Below are 13,818 nucleotides of genomic sequence, written 5' to 3'. Positions count from 1 at the left end.
TGAACCAAAATCTTTGTCCTTCCAGGGATTTAATTTAAATATTTTTTACTTGCATTTAATTTTGGTAGCAGGTTTGGTGTTTCTCATTTTTGCTTGTTGTGTTTTGTTGTGAGCTTTATTCCTGATTTCTTTCTTGTTGAGAAAAATGGCTTATCCCTGTCCCTAAAGCATTGCCTGGCTGTTCAGGCTGGCCTGAAAAGGGCCTTGCAGTTATTGAGCTCTTGTTTTGGCTGAACATTTAAAATGTATGTCATGTTACATATACACATCTCATTCTTGTTTCCCATTAAGATGCTAGGCTGAAATATATTGATTCCTTCTTTCACCTCCCGATTGAGCTGCCTATTTGTTCTGTAATGTTGCTAAAGCCTTGTTTAATTAAAAAAATATTGGAACTTTTGTTTTCTTATCAGCTGGGAGTTTTATTGGCAGTCCCAAACACTTAGGATGGTTACGTCTATTTCAGAAAATGGAAAGAGGTGGTCACAAAGCAGGAATCTAAAAACTGTTTATGAAAAGCAGCAGAGTTATACAGCAGGTTGTCTGGTGCTAAGCCATCTCATAGCTAATCTGTCTAATCTGGTGTTTTTTTAATTGGTGTTTAATCTAAAGAGTTTTTTGATGGAATTAGATCAGCTGATTACATCATAAATCCGATGGAAATCAAAAATCCACATCTAAAACTGCGTCTTCATCAGCTATGTAGTGTTAGTATTGTGCATAGCCTAGGACTCACTGTTAAAATTATTTATCTATTGACAATGCAAATAGCCAGAATTGGATCAGTGAGTTGGGTGATTGCTGGTGGGGTGGGGTTTTTTGATATGTGTTTATTAATTAGCATGTTACACCCCCACACACATACCACCACCTCTCCACCCTGCCTCCCCCACTCTGGAAAACAGCCTAGTGTGGCTTGTGAGGGATCTTGTTTTTGGAATGAAGTGACACTGGAGTTGAGTCCAGTTAGAGTGGTGTGTAGGTGAGGCAAAGGAAATACAACTTTATGGATTGAGGGAGAAAAAGAAGTTTGTTCAAAAATGGACACATGACAACGGCTCAGGATTATTAAGAAACAGATTACTCTGAGCTAGATTCCCAAAATGTATTTCCACTAGTGTGTTTGTTTATAGGGAGCTTTGGATGCAGTCAGCTTTTCTACAGATACTTGCCTTGTAAAATAGTTTTATTGTATTTTAGAGATACTTCTTTGCTTTTATTATAAAATTAGCTTTATTATCTGTATGAACAAAACATAATGGCGCAAAATAGGCCACAGTTGGAAGATTATTTACTTTACATTTTACTTTGAGTCCTTTAGGATTCAAAGTGTGTGTGGAAGGGACATGCTCAGCTTTCTCATATGTCTTAGTCCTTCCAGATCCCAGCAGACATTATGAGGAGAAATAGAAGTTAGCCAGTGTCCCCCCAGAAGGTGAAGGGGGCCTGCTGGGCTCTCACTGCTGTGCTGCCTGACAGGGAGCTGCAAGCCTCTCTGTGCCAGGCTGTGGTTGCAGGCCTATTTCTTGGCAGGCAGATGCAGTGATAGGATCTTCTTCATCTGGTGTAAATCGGTGTAGCTTCATGGAAGGTACTTCATTGAGTCACAGGGGTAGGAGGCAGTGCTCTCTTGGGCTGGGCAGCTGCCATGTGGAAATTAGCCCTTGAGATGTTTATTAAACTGTCAGCAAAGTAGGCATGGTATGTGGTGTGGCAATTCTTTCAATGGTTTGTTGTATTTCCATCTGTCTGTGTAGTCTGTTACAAGGCCTGTTAAAAATTACATTTCTGTTCCTGTTGTGCCCACCGGAATCCACAGGTTCCGCACCAAAAAAATAGGAAATTTGAAAGAATGTGGGTAGGATTCAGTTTTCACATTTGAAGATATATTTCCATACAGTTAGGTCACAATGCTAATATTCTTGGAAATTCAATGTCTTCCATTGTATAGGAAACACAGACATCTTAATGCCTGTTAAATGCTAGTGAGCTATTTGTAAATAAATAACCCCAGTTTTTAAGCAGCAGTGTACCATAAGCAAGGGAAGATGATAAAGTCCAGTCAGGTTATACTCGAGGTGTGACATAATAATCTGTCAAATCTGAGTCTCTGTGTTTCCATATAAATGGGATAGGTCTACTTATTCTAGTGATTGCTGATCCTTTGAATAGGCAATTCAGTGCCTGAGTTGTCTTTTTGATCAATAATTTTTTGCTGTTCAAGGTAAAATGCAAGCTGAAATTTAACTGAAATTGGAGGAGACTGAGGTTTGACTGCAATGTCAGCGTCTTATAAGGATGTACTCTTGGGTAGGGCAAAAATTCACTGCACATAAGTTAAGGCCTAAACTACTGAAAAATTGCAGCCTGCACATCATTTGTAAGTAATAGTGAAACACTTCTCTAAATCCCTCAGTTTGTGTCAGTGTCAAGCATGCTCATTTTGGATAGGACTTACATTGCAACACATGGCCTTGATGTGGAGTTCAGGACCAGCAATTTGGTTATGACAAAATACCACCACATAAAACTTTCTATAGGCAGGTTAAGATAGGTTTTGCAATGAAAAATTATTAATATACTGCTGAAAATAGTAGCTGTGCTAATAATTTAGCTGTCACATGGATTATTAAACTTTGTCATTTAATAATAATGAATCAAGCTTTAAAGTAAAACTCTTAACTTAAAAGTAAAACCCTTGAGCTAAATATATATGATTGTCTTGACAACTTTGAAACAGAAATTGAAAGGCTTTCTTAATAAAGTTTTTACTTAGAAACCAAAGCAAGAAATGCTTTTGAGTTTTTGCAGGATGATTACTGAAGGAGTAACGCCACATCAGACGTCAGCTCTGGCACAGCCCCATGCTCGAGCTCCAGTGGGGAAGGCTTGGGTGATATGGTTGTTTCCAAGGAGCACAGTAACAAAAGCCTCCCTTGCCCAGGAGTGATGCTGGGGGGGGAATTGACAAAGGCAGGTGGAGGTAACTGCACAGAGAAACCAAACTAGTTTTTTTTAATTTACAAGTGGTTTATAGCTCCTCTTTCTGTGACTGAACTTCCAAGTGATGTGGTTGCCTGAGGCCAGGTTGTAAAGAACTCTGTTGAAAATAAGCTGAAGGTTGCTAATGGCTTAAGGGTGAAAATACACAGTGAATTGCATAGAAAAACAGCCTATTATCAAGTGGCTTGTATGAGTGATAATTCATCAAATGCATGAAAAGGACAGAAATTTTACCAGTAGTTGATACTGGAGGCAATAAGATGGCAAATTTGGAAGACAAGAAAAACTGAACCATTCTGGAATAATGCAATCATGGAATTTGAGAACAGCAAAGGATGGAGAAATGTGAAGTATTGGAAGTTAGCTGAAATAAAATGGTGTCAAAGTCTTACATTCTGTCTGTCTGTGAGACAGGCCTAGATAGGTTAGACTAGATCTTCCACAGAATTTTTGCTGAAACATTCTAGACTTGAAGGACCACCACAAGACTCAAGTAGATAAAAGAATATTAAGGATCTATGAAAAAAAAATAAAGTTACTGATAAAATATGACAGAACAGTTAACTATCTGGAAAGATATATTGGAAATTATCTGTGTTATCTCTGAACTATGAGTGCTGGTGAAGCAGAGCTTGAAGTCAGAGGCATCCTGGTCATTAATCATGTTTGCCAGGAAGTGAGGAACCCGATCATTCAGATAACCATGGCCCTCAGCACTCGTCACATCAATGGCTGCTTGTGTAGGTGATTGGATTTCCAGCAAAAGACACCATACACTTCAGGACAGAGCAGATGTCTGAAGGGGAAATGGCTTCCAGAGACATGGACAAATTAAAATAGAAAAACTGCATGTGGAATAGGAGAAAGCTACTGGAGAAAGCCCACCAAGGAAAACTCTTGGCTTTCTTTCATGCTCACCTACTTCTAAAGCAGAAAAGATTCTTTACACGTGGTCACTCTCAAGGGAAAGTTTAGAAAGAAGTTAATATTTCCAAGCATCTGTTGAAAACTGAAGGTGAAGAAGAGAATTAGTCTAAGCGTTGGATTTGGTCTTCTGCTTTTTCTGGCCATTGGCTGAAGAACCTGAGCTGCTTCTGCAACCTGAGCATTTGCTCTGTGATTTTTGTATTTCCTCACTTCCATATGCGTGCATGGGGCTGACTATTAATTGTGGCATATTGACGTATGAAATGTGTTTGAATTGGATGTGGATAAATTTGATATATAAGAATAGATTATCTGTTATCACAGTAAAAGTGTTCTGCTATTTTTGGTTTTGGCTTTATGTTACAGCTGTAGTCTGAGCCTGCAACCTTCTGTCGTCACTACTTAGGTCTGTAAAGAAAACTCAGCAATGTATGGCACAATATATTTGCTGAAACTGAGTAAAATCCTAAAATTTCATAAATAGAAGACAAAAATACCTTTTTTTCTTTGGTACAGTCATGCACTTAGCCCATTAAAAGATTAATTAAAACCACCCTGATGAAAACTGACTTCAGCCAGGCATTGGAGAGTAGGAAATGAGGGAGGCTGTCCCTGTCCGGTGCTCTCGGCATTTTCCACGCTAAGGGTTGTGGAGGGTAAGGAGGCAGCTGCTGGTGCTGCCCAGTACCTGTGACACCAGCACCCCTGCCATGCACAGCGGGGAGCTGCTCCTGCCCTGCACAGAACCCTCCTCTGCAGCAGGTGGGGTGGAAATCCTGGCCAGGGAGGAAGGGAGGTGTGGTCATGCAAGGGAAGACCATGCAGCAGTGGAGGGGATGGAAATCAAGTCTTATGTAAACCCCTGTTTGGTGTTACATAATTTCTAAGGGCTGGATACTGGAATTTGGGTATTTTCAGGCTTTTTTGTTATTCAGTGCATTACTTAAAAGTCAATTTTAATGAAAATTGAAGGCAACTCAGCATTTCAGTGATTCTCAGGCACACAGAAAAAGGCTAATTGTAAATCTAAGTTTTTTTAAAAAATCATTAAATCAGAATTCAATTTGTGTTGTTTATATGTCTTCTTCTAATTCTGCGTGATCACATGCTGACTGTTTTGTCTTCCAGGCAGATTTTCTTGGTAATGTGTCATCTGTTTGTGTGTGAAGAAGTGTAAAGTGTCTAATTCTTTCTACTGTTTACGTTCATAGAATAACAACTCTTGTTTTGTTCTTGACGCCCCTCAGTGGAAGCACTAGAAATGATTAAATCATCAGTCCTAAATAGTTACGCATTAATGATGTGATACACTTTACAGAATACAGCAAAATTACTGTGGCAAGTATCTTTCCTGTGAACTTAAAATTGCTTGTACCATTCTTGTAACTGCCAAGGTTTGAAATCTACAGAGATCTGTGGAGAGAGGAATATATTTTACTACATAAATATATACACAAATACATTGGTTAATTTTTTTGGATGATGAAAAGGAGGAATAAGTTGGAAGAGTTGACATAAGAATTTCAGTTTATTGGTGCTGTTACTGAGGACAGTACAGCTTGGATATCTCCAATGTGATGATTAGCAATAATTTACAAATATTTTAAAATCCAGTTTGCCAGCTCTAGAAGGCACCTGGATTTCTCTGAGCAAGTGCATGTGGTGTGGAAGTACCTCTGCTCAAGGCAGGAGAAGCTGCCACTTTGTTGGGCCATATTTTCCTTGGTTGTTTGGGTTGGTTGTTTGGGTCGCCTCACAGATAGGTGTGCCCCTGTGAAACTATGGAAGTGTAGCTGTCCAGGGAATGAATTTCATAGGAAAATGTAGGTCCTGTGCTTTGTTTTACTTGCTGGGAAGATGGAGTGGCTTGGTTCTGATGAGTTTTCAGGGTCTTCCCTGCAACTCTGCAGTGGTTTGCTTTATAAATACCAGCACATTGTATTCCAGAGTGGGAGTGTATTTGCTAAGGCACCTGTTTGCTTGGGAAGTCTTTGTCTGTGGGAAGTGGCAGACCAGAAGATCTGGGAAGTGCTGGCAAAGAGACAACCTGGAGTTGCTCCTGGGTGTATGTCCCTGCTCACAGAGATCCTGCTGCCATCACTTGCTCCCCTTTGCCTTCTGGCAGATGAGTTGGATCATAGGAAATTATTTTTTGCTCTGGGAAAAAACTTTATTTACAAATATAGCTTTTAAAAAATCCAGTATGTGGCTGTAGGAAGCACTTTAATTTTTTGGTTATGTTTAATCTGGAAAAAATCTGACTTCTTTTTCCTGCCATTTTAGGAGGAAGGCAGCTAGGATTTCTTTTGCATAGCTATGCAGCACAGATGTGTGTGCATTAAAGATATGTTGTTTTTAATCTGGTTTCTGACATTCTAATTCAAATACCTTTTTGATTTAACATAAAGAGGTTGATAGCTTTATCAAATGGACAAAAATTGCTTATTTTCCTGGCTAGTCATTTTGGAGAAATTAATGGCAGTTTCAGATTTTATGAAGGACAAAAAAATGGTATTCACTAATTAAAATAATTAATTAGAAGCAAATGCCTGTGGGTAGTGGGTTGTTTCCCATTTTAGGTGAATTAAAGGAAAATTTAATAATTGCTTTCAATTTTTCAGGCAGCCAACATCAAGCGTGAAATGACCTTCCATGCATTTCAACAGGAGGATGTAAAAAGTGACATCAGTCGAAAACTGCCAGACCAACAGTTTCTCCTGTTCACCACAAAGGAGGAAGATTTAAAAACAGCAGAGACCAAAAAACTTAACAGAGCTCATGAGCATGAAAAGGAAAACACTCGTTCTGTTTGTCTTCTGGAACAGAAGCGCAAGGTTGTTTCTTCAAATATTGATGTGCCTCCAGCAAGGTGAGTTTGATTTTTTGTTGTGTTTTCTTTTAAGCTTTATTCCTTTTTCTTCCCTGCCATTTTTTTAATGTAACATTAGATACAAGTTTGGTAAGCAGCACTATGAGCTGCTAAGGCTAGTGTTTGTGCCTAGGCAGTCCAAAGTCAATCACAACATTCCTATTTGAGAGATCTGCCGGGAAATGAAAAACACCAGTAGCAGAAAATGAGAGCATCTGTAGAGTAGGACTTGCTATTGCTTTTGCATTGTTTTTGCTTTTAGAATGTGCTGCAGCTGAGGTACTTGGGGAAGAGGATGTATCTTAAGAAGAAGAGATTGTTGACTCGGCTTCACCCTGAGAAGTAATCTTCTAAATTAGACACAGAATCATCTTACCTGCTAGCAATTTATTTTTCAAATTTTTCACTGTCATACTTGCAGACATTTTATACTCATTGGGTATTCTGTGTTGCAAGATGACAAGTGCTTTTTCATGTTAGCATCAGTCTGTCTGTAAAGATTTCTGCTTAATCTGCCTGGTAAATTTACTTGCACGTAATTCAGTAAAAGGCCTTTCAAGTTTATGATGCTACTTAAAAAATTTGTAGTCAAAACAGATGTTTAGTTTTTCAGTTTGTTGGCTTTCTGAAAACCAACATAACCAGCAGGTTCTACCACATCATCCAGAGCAGGATCGCTTGATGTTTTTCTCTGGCTGTCATAGGTGTCTCTTGCACTGAGTCCATGAGCATTTTACAGGATTTTCCCCCCATATATATGTAGTAAAAAGCTATGTATTACAACCTTGAAAATGTTAGGGTACTTATTTGAGATTTTCACTAGTAATCAACCTTGTAATATCTGAGTGCCCTTCTCATTCATCCTGTGTGTCTCAAAGCAAATAGGATCAAAAGAACATGTAGGTCAGGAGGGACCTCAGGAAGTCACCTAGGCTAACCTTCTGCTCAAACATATGTTAGCATTTCCATTTAACAATTCAGGCTGCTAAGGTACAGGGTTTAAGTGCATTTTTGTGTGACTTCATGCAGATAATCTACTTGAAGTAGTAGTCAAGCCCCCATTTTCTGTAGCTACAAGATCATCCTTCCTTGGAGGGATGAATATTTTTCCTCCAATCAGCTGGAAAAGAGGATGAATAAACATCTTTAATGCCTTCTTAAGGCTAATTGTGACACCAGTTTTGAGCACAGGATACTTAAGATGATAGGAAATAAAGGTGTCTTCTAAAGTTGTTCTTTCCATCTGCATGTATTTTGTTAGGGGCATAAAAATTACTGTGTTACATTGTTGTGTGTTTTCAGACATGCGGGTTGAACCCCAGCATTAGCAGAATTAAAGAATGAAGTAGGAAAGAAACCTGGAATTTATGTTCAGTAGCATAATAAATATGTTGGTCATTTTTGCTACACATTTCCAGTCAAGGTCAAGTTTTGCTTTGAAGCTGAGGTGAATTATTGGGCCATTTGTCCACAACTGACGGGAAGAACACTTAAACCTTTGCTTGAAGATTCTCTTAAATATTTGCTGTTGTAATGAAGGGGGGCACCCAGTCTCTCTTCCTCGACAACACAGTTTCATCTCTAAGTCACGTTCTCCAAGAAGACTCCATGCATTTCTTGCCTCTTTCTAGGCCCCTTCCAGTCTTCTGTCTAGGACTGTGCTGAGAGAGTTGCAAGTTCCCCAGGGGTGAATTCCTCGTTCCTTTGCCTCCTGGCAGGACTCATTGGGTCGACTGTCGTCTCTTCTGATGAGAAAATCCACCTGCCTTTGCAGATTTGTTATGCCCACTTGTGAAAGGTCATCTTGAATTAATCAGATAATGTTTGCAATTATGTGGGACAAATAAGGGGTTTAATATGGTCTTAATTTCTTATTGCTACATATACCCTCTTTACAAAAAAACCCAATTTTTTATTTTGTAAAGAGGGCTTATGTAGTAATAAGTCAAAGTGAAACTTGTTATTTATTTTGTTTTAAAACCTTAGTGGAACTGAGCAGAACCCATTTCACTTTGAAGATGCCAAAGTGAAGGACGAGATTACATTTTGCGGTATCCAGCTAAACCCATGACAATATTTAAGTGATTTTGAGACAGAAGTTTATAAAAGTTTTGGATTCATTATTAGCAGAGGCATATGAGTATGTCCAAAAGAGCTCTGAAGAAGTGTTTGCAAAAGAGCTGTTAAGAGATGGATAAATTTACTTCACTTTTTCCACAAAATGAAACAAAAGCCATCCCTTCTTAGCTGTTTTAAGGATCTCAATGAACAAGAATGCAAATCTTTGTGAGGGACTGTATCTAAAATAACTAACAGTTCAGCAAAACACCAGCATAATGTTTCTTGGAGGCATTCAGCTTCAGGACTTTCATTATTGCTTATGGACTCTGACATTTTAGAAATGTTAAAATATCCTAACTGAGTCCTAGTGTTTTGTGTGCCTGGTAGTCAGGTGCATGGAAATTACAGTAAAATAAATATTTCATTGGATGCAAAATTTTTAAGTTCGTTGTTTACATTTTTATTTCATCTTGTGAAGATACTACAGATGTTTCTCTCTATGTTATGTCCTATACTGGAAGTGTCTTTTGGATTAAGGCAGGACGACAGCATGACTTTTTCATAATGATTTTTATTTTTGGAATGCAATAAATGAAATGGCAGTTAACAGCATTAATTCTTTCCCTTTTCAGATTTCTTCTCTTGGTCATTTTGAACAAAATTTATCTGAGCTAAATTGTGTTCCTTCTGAAATGCAGATAAGCATAAATGAAACTGTTCAGCTTGAGCAAATGGATTATTTGATATAATAAGGAAACTTGAATTCTTTATTTTTCCTTTAAATATTGAGTTTATTGTCAGTTTTTTATGCATAAAGAGCTGCAGTCTTGGAAAAAGTGGTCTGGCTTTGAACTGCAGTTATCTCTGACAACTGAGATGTTATCTGTAGAAAAGAGAAAATACACTTTTGGTTGATCTCCAGTTCAAACAGCAGCAGTCAAACACAGTCAGATCCATGGATCTGAGTAGTGAAAGGCCATTTTGTAAAAAGAGAGCGGTGTCGCTGTGGGACTAATCGCCTTGTCTGGTGGGCAGAAGCAGGCCCAGGTTTGCCACTATTTCAGACAGCTATGTCTGTAGAGGTCAAATGTAATCAGAGAGGATGTTCCCAGTAGGCAGAGGTGTGGAAGTTAACAGGACCTTCTTGCTCATTTGTATTTTCTTCAGTTACTTACCATCATGGACACATAGTTCCAAAGCATGTCAAAAAGAAAGACATGAAAGAGCCTGGACTGCTGATACTGTGGGTGTGAGGATGTGAGGAGGGACCCTGTGCAGGCCAGGTACACAGGGAATGGATTCTGCCTCTTGGAAGAAGGGGGATAGAAGGGTGGTTGGTGGAGAGCAGGGGATGAAGTTTCCTTTTTTTGAGTAAGTTGTGAGAATAAATGTCAGAAAATGGTGGTGGTGTTGAAGGCCTTTTAAGACTGAAGTGTTTTGACCAATGGTAGCTGGAAACCCTTCAGAACTTCAGTGCAGTAGTGTCAGAGGAGGTCTTTTCAGGTGTTACAGAAGGCACTAGGCACGCATCACTTCTACCCCTGTGATGCGTGGGTGTGTTTGAATAAATCAACAGATTTTCTTTTATTAGTCTTCTGTTAGGTGACCTCAAAATATTGTGAAATTTGTCTTATCCTCTTGATATATCATCCTCGTTCCCCCAGCCCTCCTGTACTCTGTTGTCTCTGAAGAAAAGAACAAAAGATAAATTTTCTAACTGCCTAACTTTTTCTACATAGTTTGTGCTGCTAAAGGACAAGCCACAGCTAAACATCGGTTCCTTAAAGACTTCCTTAGAGTGTTAAAATAGTTATTGTGCAATAAACCCTAGCTGGTGTGCTCTTTGGTTTTACTGCTGTTAAGGAGTGACATTTGCCATGACAATAATATATTGGATTTTGCTATCTTCTGATGCTTTTATATTAAAAAAGCTGCTCTATTACTGTGAAAATAATTTTTATTTCTGTACCTATATTTTATCTTCTAATTAGTTTATAATTTAATGGAAAAATATATTAAATAATTGAAATAAAGTAAATTAAATACCTCTAGGAATTCTCTCCAACATTGTCTCTTTAGGTCTTTGTACAATAGCTACAGAAAGCTGGGACAAAATGAATTTCAGCCATATTTCCTGACCATCATTATAAAGAAATAGTACAGATGGTGATGTGTTTTCATTCCTAAATGATTTTCTTGCCTGGTCTCTCCAGGAATATAGCTCTGGGCAGCCTTCTGATTAGAGTGTGTTGTTGATCTGTAAGGCCTGCTAGGCATGATGGATTATGCACCATGCATTCCAATGGAAACATTTGCATATTTTCATAGACAGAACTCTCCAGGAGCCTGACTTCAAGATCAAAAGCAGTATCTGCTTAACTATGATAACCTCACTGGAAGGACTTCCCAATCTGCTTGTAGAGGGAAGATCAAGATGTGCTTTTCTGTTTATCCAGAGGTGGTGTTTATTCAGAGATTGTCTTTTGTTATTTTTCTCCATCTGTTTTAGACAAGTCCTCAGTTTCCTTGGGGGAGCTTCTTTCCTGGATCTCTCACAATTTTTGCTGAGGGGATTGATGGGGCAGCTTCAGAGGGCATCAACTATTTGTTGGCTGCTGAGGATTTTCAGCTTAATTGAGTGAAAACAAAAGGCAAGGAAATCAGGCTGTGCTTCAGAGTTACTGACTGTAGCTCTGTGAGCTTCTGAGCCCTCTGAATTTCCCTGCTAGGCCAATAGCTTTTCATGGAGGTGTGATATTTTCTCCTATTTTTTCACAATACTGTAGGTTGAGTGCTCCTGTTTATTAAGTTTCATTTTCTATACTCATGCTACTTAGAAACTTTGATAACAGTTGGTTTTATATAACAAAAACTATTCCCAGTATGATTCCTGTATTTCAGAGCTTCTGTAAAAAATCTGATAGTTGACAATACCACGCATTTAAAAGTAGCTTCTCCAAACATACACCAGTGAATTACTGAAGTAGTAAATTTTTGCTTTGTTTACTACACTTGTTTAGTTAAATATGTGTGCAGCTTGATTGAATTTTACCCAGTCAGTCAGTAAACCTTTTATATTTAATATTGATGGTAGTAAATTGCTTGCCATTTTGTCTGCTACAAAATGGTGTGGTGCCTTCTAGGTACTGGAAGGCCATCTTCAGGTTAGTTGCCTTGGTGTGCATAGTGCTTGTTGCCATGATAGCTGGACCAGCTTCTCATGATGTTGAGACAGATGACAGCATTCCTGACAGCTTGCAAACTGGTGTAAACTCATCTTTCAAGTGATGAGATGTCAAGTCTCAAACATGGGACTCTGCTCTGGGGAGCAGAGTGGGGCTGTCCCATTTTGGGCATGGCTGACCACTGGGAGGGGTAATCTTGCTATAAATAAGCTTGTATTTCCTAGCTGGTGGTATGGACTCAGGCACTACTCTTCAGAAGTCCCCACTGCCAGAGCACCACAGCAATATGCTGGATAGGATTGTTTCTTTAAAGAGGTGTAGCATTCTCAGATGGAAAAATTTGCTCTGAAATTGTGCATAATGTATCTTTATTTTTCAGTGGACCTTTTGTCAGTTCCCCCATTTCTCTCCGTTGTGCTGTGCTGTGTGCAGATTTGACACTTGCAAGATATTTCATACTTGACTGTGTTACTGATGTCCCCACGACCATCATGTTCAATCAGTCTCAGCTTCTAGAGGAACCAGTTATCTGACCAGTACAATTTATTTTCATCACTTGTCTTGGATATGCTGGATGGCCTACCCAGGAGGATTTTGCCAGTGTAATTTTCTTTTCAAAGCACAAATTTTGGATTAGTTAACATTTCTCTTGAGGTATTTTTTCCCAGTTATGTTTAAAGCATAAGGAATATTAATCTCCTGAATAAAAAAACACGCTCTTGCTGTTCTTTACTTGTAATGTTTCATATTTGATGATGATTGTAACACAATGGGGCATAATGGCAACTATGTGTGATTGTGGGCCTGGTTTACCATAATTGATTCTGTGAGAGCAGGATGTGATTTAACAGGAATAGACCTAACAAGGATACAGCTGAAGCTTACTTCTCATGAAAAACTGACTCTCTCTTTGGTGGGACCTTTTGTAGCACCTGTTCATCATTTCTGAGTTCATTGTTCCCAGGTTTCCATAGTATTAATGTTAGAAGAGGGAACTTTAACACCAGCTGGTGACTTTGCCCATCTGGATTTTTGGCCAGTGTTAGTTTCCATTTTTTTTTAACTGTGGACTTGCTAGCCAGTGAAAAATACAATGTGTGAAAGTTTGATGGTTCAATTGAGTGTGGTAAAGCTAGGTTGTTCTACAGCCTGATATTGGAGTCTGTATTATTTTAGGCAATTATTACCTTCAGATGGAGGCTTTGATTGTGCATGTGTATAAATATACACATATAAATAAGTTTCCCATTTCTCTAGGAAATCCTGTATTCAAAGCACTGCTTTGAAGGTCTGTCTTCATCTGTTGAAGTACTCCTACTTCTCCTAAAAATCTTTTTCTACTGGTAGCCAGTACAAAAGGCTGCATAATTTTATCTGTGTGATGGAAGTTGCCAACAGACAGTGATCTCATTACGAAGCAAATTTCAATGAATTCTTCAAAAGTGGCACAGAGGGAAAATGTGTCCCTAATCTGCAGCAACCATCAGGAGCTGGTTGGTGAAGAGCTGCATTCAGCCAGCCCTGCTGCTCTCCGTGTTAGCCATTGATGTGAATGCACGGCTTGTTCTCAGCTCTTCAGTTCCCTTAAAAAATGGAGTGTAATTTCAAAACACTCCTCAACAGCAGGCAATATTCAATAAGAGTAATTTCTTTGTGGTTTGTGTTAGCTGTGGCACAAAAAAATTCCTCTTGAAATGCCATCTGTGCTGAGAAAAAGAAAAAAGTCAATGAGTACATGGTTTGTGACTTGTGTATCTGTGAAAATCGTGCAAG

General features: G+C 38.7%; 1 protein-coding gene across 1 annotated transcript in view; it reads left to right on the top strand.

Annotated features, from left to right (window-relative positions):
* The window catches only part of ZNF704 (zinc finger protein 704), a 104,339-nt gene that overhangs the window by 14,264 nt on the left and 76,257 nt on the right, over positions 1 to 13,818 (top strand). Inside the window, 1 exon segment of the mRNA XM_030963523.1 lies at positions 6,552 to 6,799. Within this exon segment, the coding sequence (XP_030819383.1) occupies positions 6,573 to 6,799 (227 nt within the window). The 5' untranslated portion in view covers positions 6,552 to 6,572.

The sequence above is a fragment of the Camarhynchus parvulus genome, chromosome 2, assembly GCF_901933205.1.
Source record: "Camarhynchus parvulus chromosome 2, STF_HiC, whole genome shotgun sequence".
NCBI lineage: Eukaryota > Metazoa > Chordata > Aves > Passeriformes > Thraupidae > Camarhynchus > Camarhynchus parvulus.
The sequence above is the reverse complement of the archived record's forward strand: the minus strand, read 5'-3'. Positions and strand labels throughout refer to the sequence as shown.